Here is a 13979-nt window from a genome sequence, read left to right as displayed (position 1 = left end):
ACACAAAAACAAAGCCAATGAATTAGGAGACCAGACGTCACTTGAAACGCATTTTGGTTTTGTATTCAGTGTTCGAGGCTACAACACAGAACGTTTAGGACTTCTGAGATGATTATACTGTAAAATGAAGCTTTCTTGTCCTCCATAAATTTATCAGGGACTGAAAGCAGAAAGCTTTCTAAAAAAGGCAGCAGAATGCAGCATGTCTGGGAGATGAATCTTATTTGAGTTCATCAAAGTTCAGCATTACAGTACAACATTAAAAATGATAAGGCACAATAATATAAAAAAAAAAAAACATTTATGCCACAGTTCTTTAAAAGTCCTTCGTGATAGAATAATTGCTATGTCGGTCCTCATTAAGAGCCAAACAGAGGTAATATTCCATTACTACACCACTTTGATTAAGAAGTAAAAATGTAATGCACTACAGCCATAATGAAAACAATACTCCGGTATCCCAGAATTCCTCAGGAGAATATGATAGCTGCTAGGATCCCAGTGAGACGTCCAGTTGTGTCGGGGACTGCTTTGGTGCCGCCGAGTGGCTTCGCCTAGCCTGTCAGGCCTTCAGCCCCAGGGAGCGGGCCGTGTTGAGCATGTCGTCCCGGGTCAGGTAGCAGCCGCACAGCCGGCGCAGGCCCGTGAAGGATTCACGGCCGTGCAGGACCCGCCAGTTATCTATGAAGAGGACCTGTGGGCACAGGAAGCACATTCAAGCGAGGGTGGTGACGTCACTAATGTGTTGGGCATCATGGCCTCCCAAGGCATGCCGTCAGTCAGCACTGATACTGAGATTAACTACAATTAACTATGCAGAAATATCCACAATTGCTACTAAATTTTGTCATTCTCGCGTTATCCACTTGGATCAACAAATAAAAATCCTTGATCGGTGTTTTTAGCTGGTTTAGATTAATAGATTCATTCTTAAACACAGACCTACAGCACCAGTCAAAGTTTGCACACGCCAAGCTGCCTACAAAAGGAGAGGGACAGTGTCATACCACATGACCTGGTCACCTGACCTAAAGACAGTAGAGATGATTTTGGAGGAGTTTGGCCAATGAAGGAAAAGCGGCCAATGAGAGCTCAGCCTATATGTGGGACCCCCTTCAGGAGAGCTGGGAAAGCATCCCAGGAGGCCACCTCATGAAACTGGCATAGAGGAGACAGTAGGGTCAGCCAGTCCCTGGACCAGTTGAGGTTAAGGGCATCGCTCAAGGAACCAATGGTAAAGTCACGCTGCTGTCCCAGGGATTTGAACCAGCAACCTTCTGAGTCCCAACCCACAAGGCTGCCCTCCCAACAAATACATTTTTTTTGTGCAATACTTTTTCGGTGAGTGCATAATTCCATATATGCTATTTTATACTTTTGATGTCTTTACAATAATTCTAAAATGTAGAGAATAGCATGACTATCTCTAAGAAGTATATTTAGGTGGGGTTCAAAGTGACCTTATAAACACTGATTTTGTGTTTTTAATGGAGAGAGAGAGAGAGACAGTACAAGTCTAGGCAAACTGCAGCAAATCTGATGCGGTGAGCCTGGCTAGACAGGTCCCGGTGGCGAACAGGTGCGATGGCATACCTTCCCGGGCTTCAGCTTCACCCACAGCTCATTCTCGGGTCTCCGCAGCTCCGTGGTGAGCGTCCGATGGGCCACATACCAGTTCTGGACCACGTCGTGGGGCACCGTGTTGATCACGGTGCGGTTGTAGTTGTTGTACCTGCGCAACGCATGCGAACCATGAACCCAAACTGAAATCGCCGGCTAATCGCCAACTGCGCCACACAAACATCTTGGAACCGGAGAAACTGGACCCTCCATCACCTGAGGCAGCCAAGCTGATAACTTACGACCCTGAAGTTCTGTTATCAAAGCTTTGACTTTTTTTTTTATTAATTTTTTTTTTTATTTTATTTGCATTTGAGATCCAGTTATTGGTCGTAAGTTATCAGTGTGGCATTATTAGGTTCATGGAAAAGAAATACTTTAATTGAATTTTTATATATTTTAGTTTCAGTTTAAGTAGGTTTTTATTTCTAGGGATAAGCTGAAGGTTGTAAAGCTATTTTACGAGTCATATATTTAGAGAATCCAACTTGAATACACAGTGCACATAATGTACTCAAAATGGGCAAAACACTGTTCCAGGTATTATAATCATCTAAAGGCAATATACAGGATCACCCATCTATTTTCTGTAACTACTTGCCTTATTCAGGGTCGTGAGTATATGGGAACATTACAGGACACCCTCACACCTCTGGGCAATTTAGTAACTCCAATTAACCACGGCATGTTTTTAGACTGGGGGGGGGGGGGGGGGGCTGGAGTACCCAGACGCAGCCCCATGATGACTCAGGGAGAACACGCAAACTCCACACCCATGGAACCATGGCAGAGGCTCAAACTGAAGAGCCAGAGGTGTGAGGCAGCAGTGTAAAACACTGCACCGCCATACTGCCCAGATATTGGATTATATTTCCTTGAATTATTTTCATCAAGCAGCATTTAAAAACAGAAAGTATTCGAATTTTGTTTCATTTTGGTTAGTGTTAGAAGCACCATTTATAGCTTTAATTTAGTTTAGCTTATTTTATTTTTTACTCATGTCTTTATTTCAGTTTGCTGAAATGTTTTGTTAGAGATTCAGTTTAAGTTTTCTTTGATGATAATAAAACTACTCTTACTCTTCCCAGGGTTAAGACAGACAGAAGCAGAAAGGGGTTTAAAACAGGGGTCCTTACGGTCCGGATGCTGACCAAACCACAAGTTAATCCAGACCCTACCGATAATGCACCTTATGATTGAAATCATTAACATAAAAAGCCTTAATGTGGTTTGAAGCAAAAAATACAACGTAGAAGCACCAAATTTCGCACACACATGACTTGTCATAATTCCCACTCTTATACCACCCTTATAGAGAAGTAAACTACACCTGGAAAGTGTACACAGAAACGGCTGTGGAACCGTGCAGGAATGAAGGTGGCTGGAGTTCCGTACCGGATCATGTAGACCTCATTGTTCCAGGGGTACACGTTGAGCAAGGGTCCGATCCCTATCATGTGGTTGTGGTGACCTTCTATGTTCTCGATGTACTCGTGCTTGATAGGGACGCGTGTCAGCAGCTCAAAGCAACCGGGAGATTTCTGGAGCACCTTGTCAGCAGCATGGAAACCGTCCACTATGAGCGTGCGCCCCCCCGTCCCGTCGTGTTGCAGGCAGTGGAACACCTGGATGCTGAATGACAAAGATGTGCTCACCAGCTACACAGCACCCAGCACCTTGAAATCTCTTCTACAGCCCGTTTCCATGGACACAACGGTTTACGACATAAAATCGGTAGCTATGCTTATCCATAATCACTTTCCCCCGTAAAAGGTCATAGCAGACCTGGATCCGATGCCAGGAAGCACAGGGTATGTGGCAGGGCACGCACTGAATAGGGTGCTAGTGCATTACTGGGCACCCACTCACGCAAACTCACACACAATGGGCAATTTACCATTCTGCAGGTTATTGAGTATCAAGGGTAAACCTTTACCAACATATGCAGGACTCACACCTGCGCAAAACAATGCTTCATGAACTATTTGCTGTATTTTTTCACCCCAGTAGATGGCGCTGTCTGTCTAAAAAAAAGGGCTCAAAGCATGCTGCAAAGCAACCCAAGAGCGCCATCTAGTGGGGTCAGAAAAGACAGCAAATGGTTCATGACACGTCCTTTTAGTCATCACTGGGCGAGTGGCTCATCTAGTTAGGATTCCATGCCTATGATCTGCAAGGTCTACAGTTCAAATGCTGTGGTCAGCAGAGTGATTCCACCAGTCCAGGGACTGTCTGACCCCATTTTCTCAAAAATGTGTTGCTTTAGATAAAAGCATCTGCTGAATAAAAAAAGTAGTTAGTTTTGCACACAGTGATGTTTACTATACTATCTACATTTAACATGAATGGTGATGAAAGTCTGCATTCTCAAAAATATGTTAAATTAGTTATGTTAGAATCCATGTGCCATGGAACGAGTCAACTATTTAAATAGAGTTAGCCATACAGAAATGCTTCTAAATATCCATCCATCCATCCATTTTCCAAACCGCTTATCCTACTTCGTCACAGGGGGTCCAGAGCCTATCCCGGAAGCATTGGGCATGAGGCAGGGAATAACCCAGGATGGGGTGCCAGCCCATCGCAGGGCACACTCACACACCATTCACTCTCACACGCACACTTACGGGCAATTCAGCAACTCCAATTAGCCTCAGCATGTTTTTGGACTGTGGAGGGAAACCGGAGTACCCGGAGGAAACCCCACGACGACATGGGGAGAACATGCAAACTCCACACGCATGTGACACAGGCGGAGACTCGAACCCGGGTCCCAGAGGTGTGAGGCGACAGTGCTAACCACTGCACCACCATGCTGCCCAACTTCTAAATATGATATTTCAGTGTGAAATGGAGCCGAAGAGTTTGGTGAGAAAGGGAAACACAGACTTGGTACAGCGTGACTGAAGATTGAAGTGAAACCAACTTCAGTGAGTCCTGTTCTTTAATCTTTCAAGCTGACTTTGTATTCTACGCGAGTAAGTAATAGGTCACTGTTCCATGACTTATGTAACCTCATAAACACAAAAGTTTATGCGTAAGTGACAAAGAGTATTGGAGCATGTCACTACAGTACAAAAACACAGAGATAGAATTTTGTGCAGGCAGGTAACCTAAGTGCTAGCATGGTTTACCTTTGGGTGGAATACTGTTATGCATGCGGTGTCTGCATGTTAGGATGCTGTGTCTGTGATCGGAAGGTTGCCAGGGATCCCAGAGAGAGTGATATTGACGGAGGAATAGGAAGGTCTCAGGGTCAGCGGACTGATTTCATCCTTGGGTCTTTGATAAAGACCCGTAACTCTCACTTGCTCCAGGGACAATCTGACCCCGATGTCTCAACTGCATGTCGCTTCGGATAAAAGTGTCTGCCAAACACGTAAAAGATGGAGCGAGGAAACCAGCCCAGTAGAATCTTTCAATGTCCTTGTGTGTGTCTTCAAAATATCACTCAATTCGGATGAACAATGCCAAGAGCACAACGATGTTCCATACCGACAAAGTGCATAAAGCCATGTGGCCGTGTGACTCAGGGAACAGCTTGTTCAAAGGAGTGATTTAAAAAACGTCACTGGGATGAACTTTGCTCTTAGAACACTTGGAAAGTTAGGTGGTGTAACACTCAAATCAGCAGGAACAAATCTGAACCGACAACCCAGGGCGAATCATTCCCACCCGTTCACAACATCGGACATTCTTTTGATCTAGAACCTATGAATGACCTTCTAACACAATCCCTAGCTGTTGGCACCTCTGGCTAAATAAAGATTGCATTTCTGACACCGAATAGGCAATATTCACACGATAAAAGGGAGCCGGAAAGGTTGGAAAAATCTGCAGCGTCAGAGCAGAAGAATCTTAATGCAGGACGATGCTAATGTTGCCACCTGCAGTTCATATGATCTGCGGCCGTTTGTGGCAGGATAGGCGGAGGAACCTGCCACATAAACCTGTTACACCGGAGGAGGCCAGAACAGGGTCCCCCAGGGCACACGTACCCGCACGGCTCCTGGAAGTATGAGGTGTCTGTGTGCCGGTCCAGCGCCAGCTTGGTGTAGGCAGTGTCTCCGCGGGAAAAGTCCGAGGTGAAGCTCCAGATGCGGCCGTAGATGGTATCCCTGGAAAGGCAAGGCAGATCCCTGAAGTGTCACCGGCCGTCCCCAATCCCAAACCATTCATTCACAGGTTACAGTCTTACCAGCTTTACAGCATTAACTAATTCTCAGTGCCTGATAGTTCATGTATTAAAAATGACACTGCACACTTACGAGCCAGGAAGTATAAATTAAGTAAAGCTGCCTAGATGACTCCATTCAGCTTGCGCACAGTTCAGCAAAGCAGCAGCGGGAAACCGAGAAACATGTGCTTATCTTAAGCGCATGATACCAGACCTCCAAAAGCTTTAACCTTTGCTACGAAAACTTTAATTTCATTGGCAAGGAAATGCATGCCATTGTTGCAAAAAAAAAAAAAACAAAAAAAAATCAAACCGATACAGAACTGGAGAGAAATAAAGGCAGTGGCTTGTGGGTAAATTTTAAAATTTGCCCTATGAACTATTACACAAACTAACTACAGTCTATGGACCCTGTGAACAATGTCACTGAGCAGTAGGGCTGGGCGATATGACAAAATATTTTATCGCGATATTTTATCTATCTATCTATGTATGTAGGTATGCATCTATCTATCTATAGATATTATGTATACATACACACACACAAACATATATATATCTATGTATTGGTCACCCCAATGACTCACACCACATAAACGGTGTGCACACACACACACACACACACACACGCCACTATTCACAATACGTAACATTAAACACTAATGACACTACGACACAACACAATGCAGCACGCTAAACACTAATCAATTACAGCTATTTGCATCATGTACACAACTGGCAGCAGTGCAGCATGCCGCACTGCCTGATGGGTACCCCCAGCGTGTCACTGTATATAGCCTCCTGAGACCCGACCCATTCATTCATGTCCACTGCAGTGGACATTTTGTTTATGCCCCGTCGCTTCACTGATTTGAGCAAACCTTGTTATTCCTGTTGTACACTAGAGCGAAAATCCTGGACTTTCCAATAATACCACATATGCTTAAAATAATACCACATATTTTAAAATTCACTCCTTTTTTTCCCTGACAGAATGGCTGCCACGTCAATAGGCGTGGGCAATATGACGACATGACGTCGTGAAGACGATCTATACGGCGACGATCTGCCAAAGCAGAGAGATCGTAGAATCGTCTATACGGATTACATTCTATCCGTCTATTGCGGCTCTATGCTCTTCCTTTCTCCTCAGCCGATGCGCACTATTTGCTAGTCCGCTTAATGTCCACCTTATAGAAACAGCGCTCGACCAACTAAAGCGAACGTGACGTGTAGCTCTCACTCCACCACTCTCTCTAATTCTGAGTGTAGCGGGAAGCGATGGCTGAAAGTGAGAATGTAATGGATGAGTTTACCGAAGAGATGCTGCAGCTGCTGAACTGTTGCTTTCTTCGCCGTCTTCGAAGTTTCCTCTGAGAGGCACCTCATCTCTTCTTTGATATTACCAAAATAGTAGCACGTGGCGAGTAAACGCTACTGTAGTCCACCTAACTTTGCACTTGTTGGGCACAGGTAGTCCGTTCGTGAAAGAATGCCCATTTCATTGGTTGGAATTGTGTTAGTTTCTGGGATATGATAGGCCGATGTGTGCTATCAAGTAATTCTTTATTGACATTTTAATGAAGTTGCTCTTTGGAGCCAGTTCCGATACAACTGGTATATACTGGACCATACTGCAATGCATATTTCAGTGTCTCATTTTAGTGCCACTTGAATGCCTGAGATGTCAATTTGAATGTTTGCCCTCAGTGCAAGAAACCGTCATTGCGCCTCATGTGCCGTCATTAATATTACACTTTCTCTGAAGTAACCAGACGCTCACTGTTAGCCAGTCGGTTACCTGAAACACGGCTTAAATCTAAAGTGCGGCGGTACTTCACGCAAAAGGATTCCGATACAAGGTACGTTTCATCCGCAACAATTAACTACCAAATTTATAGCAAAATAGCCTAATGTTGTATGATAAATTGTCAAAAAAGTAAAGTACGGCTAGCGACCCGAAAATTGCGAAGTTGCGCTTTTTAAGTCTTAAGTTAGTAAACCGCATGAACAAAAACTTGCTTTCCCCCCATTATTTCATCTGAAGTCATAACACTGGGCAACAAAGTTTGACAAAAGTCATGTAACTGAAATGAAATTAGCCAATTCGTATCAATTTCTATGTGCTGAACACGAATATGACAGTTAAAATGCAAAATTGGCTCTAGTTTTTTTTTGTTATTTGCAATATATTGTTTACGTCTATTACTGAATGCCAATAGTAATAGGTCTACGGCTAATACCCGTAAAAATCAAGGTATAGACTACGTCTTTGGTTTCTTTGCCTTTCTCTTATACACCTGTTCCGGAGCATCTCTTTGTAATGTCCAGCAGTAGTCAGAGAGCATGGTGGTAGACCACTTTCCCTGGTATCTTTGTTCCATCGTTGAGATATCTTGATGAAAACGTTCGCCATGTTCATCACTAACTATACCACAGTTGTCAGGAAAGAAATCCAGATGGGAATGAAGGAAGTGGATCTTTAAAGACATGTTGCAGCCAAGTTTCTGATACTGCAACAGCATGTCTGCTATTAGTTCCCTGTAGTTTTCTGCCCTAACATTCCCGAGAAAGTTTGTAGACACTAGTCGAAAAGCATTCCATGCTTGGTTCTCAACACCCTGCAGCAAGTTGTGGAACCGGTCATCTTTGAAGAGCTCTCGAATCTGAGGACCCACAAAAACTCCCTCATTAACCTTTGCTTCGCTGAGTCGAGGGAATTTTTCTTGCGAGTATCGGAATCCTGGCGAAGTCCAGTCCATGGCTTTCACGAAGTTCTTCATCAGACCTAGTTTAATGTGAGGCGGTGGTAGCAGGATATTGTGAGCCTCGACCAGGGCTGGGTGCTGGATATTCTTCTGTCCTACTACTATATTTTGTCTGGGAGTCCATTCCTTCTGCAAGTAGTGCAGTGCTCTTGCTCTGCTATCCCACTCACATAAGAAACACGTGTATTTTGTATATCCTTGCTGCAGTCCCATTAAAAGGGCAACTACCTTCAAATCACCACAGAGGTGCCATCTGTACTTGCAGTACTCAATGGAATTCAGTACCTGCTTTAAGGTATCGTACGTCTCTTTCATGTGGACAGCATGCACAACTGGAATAGATGGAAGACGGTTCCCATTTTGCAAGAGCACAGCCTTAAAACTTAGTCTCGAAGAGTCTACAAATAGTCTCCATTCTTTTGGGTCATGAGTGATTCCCAAGGCATTCATGAGGCCCTCAACATCGGAACAGAATACCAGATCATTACCTTCAATTCTGAAGAAAGGCTCCAAATGCTGATGGCGCTTTCGATAAGAAGTAATTGTGACATCTTCTTCTAGAAGATTCCATTGCTGGAGTCTTGAACCTAGCAGTTCTGCTTTGTTCTTGGATAACTCCAAATCACGAACCAAGTCATTTAGTTCTTCCTGTGTTATCCTGTGCAGGGTTAACGATGGACCACAGTGAGAATCTGGATCACAGCATGCTGACCAGGAGAAGAACGAGTCGGTTCACCCACGTCCTCATCAGCGGAATCAAGAGAATATTCTGCTGGAGGTTCTGGAATAGGAAGTCCCTCACCATGTGGAACTGGTCTCAATGCAGAGGGTATGTTTGGGTAGACAATTCTCGACTTTTTCTGCTTCGTAATCCCGCCGGAAAGAGGAGGAACTAAGCAAAAGTAACAGTCATTTGTGTGGTTACTTGGCTCTCTCCACACCATGGGACCTGCAAACGGCATTGATGGTCTTTTGCCATTCAACCACAGTGAAAGCTGTGCTGTACATGTAACACAGCATATATGTGGGGCCCAAGGTTTGTCTCGATCGCCAAGCTTGCAACCGAAGTAAAGCCGATATGCCTTCTTCACTTGAGAAGTGATACTTTTCTTCTGGTTAGCAAAAGCCACTTCTCCACAAATATAACAAAAGTTGTCAACGTTATTAACGCACTTTCGAGGCATTACTGTTATGACTAAATGTATGAAATAATTAATATATAATTAATTAAATCTAGCAATAGCTTCATCTGTATCCCACGAAGTCTTGCATAATATTGCAGGCTGACGTTGCTGTAAAGAAAAGTAGTAAAAATGCCCCAGGGTTCTTGGTTGATCATTTGAATGCAGACAATGTTAGGAATTTATGATCGTGGGGGAAGCCAGGGAGAGAATGGGGGTTCCAGTCGGCACCACTAGGGTGATAAAGATAAGATAAGGTGATAAGAATTGAATTACAAAGATCATACAAGTCTCCACCCTGTCCTGTCCCGTCCCCGTCTCAGGATCCTCACACTCCAGGGGGTCACTCTTCATATGTAAATTCACTCACAACACCTACACACAACACCTTGGTGGGGAGGGCTTTTTGGGGTAAAGGGGGGTGAAGAACCGTCTTCAATTTGTATCCGAGCTGCCTTTCAGTACCCGGTGTGTCTCTCTACACTGTATTACATTATATTATTTGTACTGTTCAATAAACCACCATTTTGCTGAAACTGCGGAGACTCTGCAAGTGGATTCCCTACATTGGTCATGCTAGTACACTGCTGACGTTCAGCTTACTTCAGCAGCCGCCTAACAGGTTCATTATTATTCAGAAAATGACGCAATAAAAAAACCCTGGATTACAATTATTGTGCCATTTGGTGCAATATTACGTCATTCTAGGCTTATTTAAGATGTTGTTACAGTCCTACTAGGTAAATTTACAAGGTGAAACGTAGAAAATGCGCTATATGAATTATCTTCAAAACGAGAGTCAATAAAAATATTTCATGGTCATTTTCATGTTCAGCACATCAGAATACTATAGAATATGACACTTTTAAGTCCGTTACAAATTCAGTGTTGCCCAGTGTAATTACTTAAACTATTCGAAAACACGTAAAACATTAGAACTCTGTCCTTATTGACCGGACTTTTACCCTTACTAACGCACCTCCACTCTGTCCCTAAACTGCAAGGTGTGAATGGAACATTGGTTTGTGACAGATTTTGCAAAGCATGCCCAGTTTAGCTCGTTTTTGGACAAACGATAATGGATTATTATACCGGGACCATTATGGAGGAACATTTTGAGAGGTGGGTGCTTTGCTGTACATGCAAAACTAAAACAGTACAGCATGTTTCGCCTGGGATCTATAATGAAACATTATACATTATTATTATTTGTACGTTAATGAGATAGGAAAATTATTTTAAATGGATATAAAGTTTTATATTTTTATAATGATAAAATTATTTTAAACGTATGAAAAGTTCAGTTTGTTTAGACACTGTTCTCAGTGTTCAGGAAAGATGTGTTCAGCGAAAGTTCTCACAGTTACAGTTATTTGTGGCTTGATGTGTGTGTGTGACCTGTGCTAAAGACCAACATTATGTCATAATGCTTCCTGAAACTCCCATGTACACAAGGGTTAAGGTGTTAAATTATTTAGTGCTAAATTACAGTAGTTTGCTTAGATTTGATTTATCAAGTGAATTCAAGTGTTGTTTGATTTGCATTTATATATTTAAGGACTAAACTTAATATAGGCCAGGTGTTCAATTTTAAGCTAAGCACCTTAGAAATAAAGCCATTATTTACTGTTGGTTTTGTCCTTTTTACCTTAAAAGTACCAATTCAGGCACCATTTTGCCATCGGTTTTTAAAAGTATTGTTTTAGCACAGATAAACGAAGAAACCCAAACAAAACCCAAACTTAGAGTCAAAATATCATTCATATCGCCTAGCCCTACTGAGCACCATGATAAACTATTGAGTTTTACACGTCGTCGAGAGATTAGCTGGCACAGAGGAGGGAGCTCTTCAACAAACGCATTCCTTTGTCATCGTGTTCATAGCTGACAAGGGAAGTGCCCCAGAACTGCATTTACAAGAAGACCGAGTTCTCCGTATCAATCTCTGTCTGTCAAGTGTCACCTGCAGGTAAACTATCAGAATTAGCGGCTAATCTTTTACACCATAAAGTCCGCTGTTGATTATCACCTAAACAAACTTAGTTTATCACGGTTAGAATCAGTTTAATACTTGTAGCCAAGACCCGCAAGAGGTACACAGGTGCAGCACGGTCCCCACCTGATAAGACTGACTCTGTTGGAGACCTCTTCTGTGGCTTCCAAGGTCGCTGGGACGCCCTCCACGAAGGCAAAGCCATACAGCAAGAAGTTGCTGAGGAACTTCTTGAGCTCCTCGTCGCAGATCATGAACTTCTCCCAGTGAGCAGCGGGAATGCCAGCCTTGGTGTAGATGTCGGAGTTCCACAGGATGCGTGGCTGCACCGAGTTCTGCTTCTGGCCCTCGTAGCTGTTCTGCGCCAGCCAGGCCAGATTGTATCGCGTTACATGTCCGTCGGGCCCTGATGGGCACGGAACATGTTAATGCAGCCAGCCATTGGCTTTAGGGCAAACTTCTCTTCACAAAGTTCATCTCCTTAACAGACACACCCATTCACGTTCATAAGAGCATACCGACTAGTTATTGTTATTGCTAGTGTTTTTTGGAATCTGGCTCAAATCAACTTGTGCTTAAAACTACGCTTGTTCACTGTGGCACTGTAATGGTATAGTATAGTTACTTGACAATCAGGGCTGTGCTGAATCCTGCCACTGTGGATGACAAAAAAAAAAAAAGAATTTCCAGGACTCACATGTGAGGAACAGTGTCTCTTCCTCCACCCTTGTCTTCGTGGGCCGTATGGCAAGCTCCACATTGGCTGTGTCTAAGCTTCGCTGGTTGGTCTTGGAGTTGTAGCAGGAAGCAGATCGACAGTGGTCCCGCAGCCACACATAGTCAAAGTGCATTACCAAGTCCCCATAACTGAGTTCTGCAACACATTATTTACACTCTCGAAATCACGCGTCAGCGTCACCTGTGATACTTCGGTTACAAGAAATCCATTTTAGACATTTAAATATAACTGCATGCATGCCACGTGTAAGGAGTACTTCACGTAGAAATCGCTTACCAAAGCAATCCTCTCGGAGATTCCAGTTACATTTTACTGAGGCGGGCGCAGTGTGCTGCCAGCGCCTGCTGATCACCTGGAATTGCACGGGTCGGAGGTGCCAGGGTGCACGAACTGAGGCGCGAGCAGCGTCAAGCAAAGAGCGCAGCAAAGAGCCGCGCAGAGTGACGAGACCCCGAGTGAAAGCCATAGTGTGCAGCGGGGAGCAGGAATCGCCTGGGAAAAAGCGGGGGCGCGGGTGAAAAACACAGCACAATACAGTGATGTACAGCTGCTGATCTTAGGCATTATTCATCACTAACCTTACTGCAGTTCGCCTGTATCGTTACTCACACAGAAGTTACTTACGATTCGACAGTAAGCCACGGTAACATTTATGAAATTCACCACGATCACAGTACTGGAAATGAATTTAATAAAAGTCAGCTCGTAAATGACATTTATCATTATTTATAATTTTAGCACAGAAACTGAACTAAGAAACCTAAAGGGTGTTATCGCTGTCATCGTTTTTCTCAACTTCCTATTAATCTTTAATGATGGACGGATTGTTGTTTTTTGAGAAAGACGTCCAATCGGGGAAGCAGAATGAACAGAAATTTTGTATAAGTAACGTAGTTCCACACAGCTCAGAGTAATTTCCTATATGGCAGATAATATCTCCTGGTAAAACGTTGAAATAATACCAATAATGGTATGAAAATAACATGAGCAAACCAGTTGCATATACACGAGAAAAAATAAAAAATATGCATTTTAAAAACTCAGGAGCGTACTTACGGAGATGGGAGTGAGAAAGCGCGTTTCAATCGTTTCGCTGCCTTGGTACCCAGATACGGACTTAGTTCAGCTTCATTTGGAAATACGTTTCCACTACAGTGTTAATTTCACGCAGGTTAATAATTAAAGCAGCCCCTCCCCGCCATTGCCTATTCCTTGCAGCAGAAACGCTGACACGCAAGCGCTGCGCAGCTGAGTCGCTGCATGCGCAGCTGCCAGTCTTTATAATCCCGCTCTGTGAGCCGATACTGCAATACTGCAATCTGATCATAAGGGGTCGCACGCGAGTTAAGGTAAAAATACGATGCGGAAAAGTTAAAACGGTCTTAACTAAGCTAACAGTTAAACCAAAAGGACGTGCCCGTTCCTCACTGTAAAATGCACGAAAAGCTTAACGAATCCAGTTACACTAGAAAGAGAGGACGCTACATTCCAGTTAATTTAG

General features: G+C 43.5%; 1 protein-coding gene across 3 annotated transcripts; it reads right to left on the bottom strand.

The window, feature by feature from the left end:
- Positions 1–41: 41 nt before the first annotated feature.
- On the bottom strand, positions 42–13771 carry tmlhe (trimethyllysine hydroxylase, epsilon). 3 transcript variants are annotated; one of them, XM_048998027.1, is made up of 9 exons: positions 13535–13771; positions 13057–13154; positions 12755–12970; positions 12437–12613; positions 11866–12145; positions 5619–5738; positions 3016–3252; positions 1594–1732; positions 42–694 (listed from the first exon to the last, which is right to left on the bottom strand). In XM_048998027.1, exons 3-9 carry the CDS (start codon positions 12942–12944, stop codon positions 563–565), a joined length of 1275 nt encoding a protein of 424 aa, XP_048853984.1. In that variant the 5' UTR covers positions 12945–12970; positions 13057–13154; positions 13535–13771; the 3' UTR covers positions 42–562. The 3 variants fall into 3 exon arrangements, with proteins under 3 accessions (XP_048853984.1, XP_048853985.1, XP_048853982.1); XM_048998028.1 differs by having other exon boundaries at positions 13103–13154; XM_048998025.1 differs by lacking the exon at positions 13057–13154.
- Between the last annotated feature and the right edge of the window lie 208 nt (positions 13772–13979).

This window comes from Brienomyrus brachyistius, unplaced genomic scaffold, assembly GCF_023856365.1.
Source record: "Brienomyrus brachyistius isolate T26 unplaced genomic scaffold, BBRACH_0.4 scaffold35, whole genome shotgun sequence".
Classification (NCBI taxonomy): Eukaryota; Metazoa; Chordata; class Actinopteri; order Osteoglossiformes; family Mormyridae; genus Brienomyrus; species Brienomyrus brachyistius.
This window is presented reverse-complemented; position numbering and strand designations above follow the sequence as displayed.

What these genes read in the sequence shown, in the direction of transcription:
- tmlhe (XM_048998027.1), bottom strand. Translation starts at nt 12,944, where the DNA reads ATGGCTTTCACTCGGGGTCTCGTCACTCTGCGCGGCTCTTTGCTGCGC. An exon ending in TACTTCCAGGAGCCGTGCGG is followed by an intron (nt 3,253 to 5,618) that starts GTACGTGTGCCC and finishes TTTGTCATTCAG; the next exon opens with CATCCAGGTGTTCCACTGCC. An exon ending in AATGAGGTCTACATGATCCG is followed by an intron (nt 1,733 to 3,015) that starts GTACGGAACTCC and finishes TGCGTTGCGCAG; the next exon opens with GTACAACAACTACAACCGCA.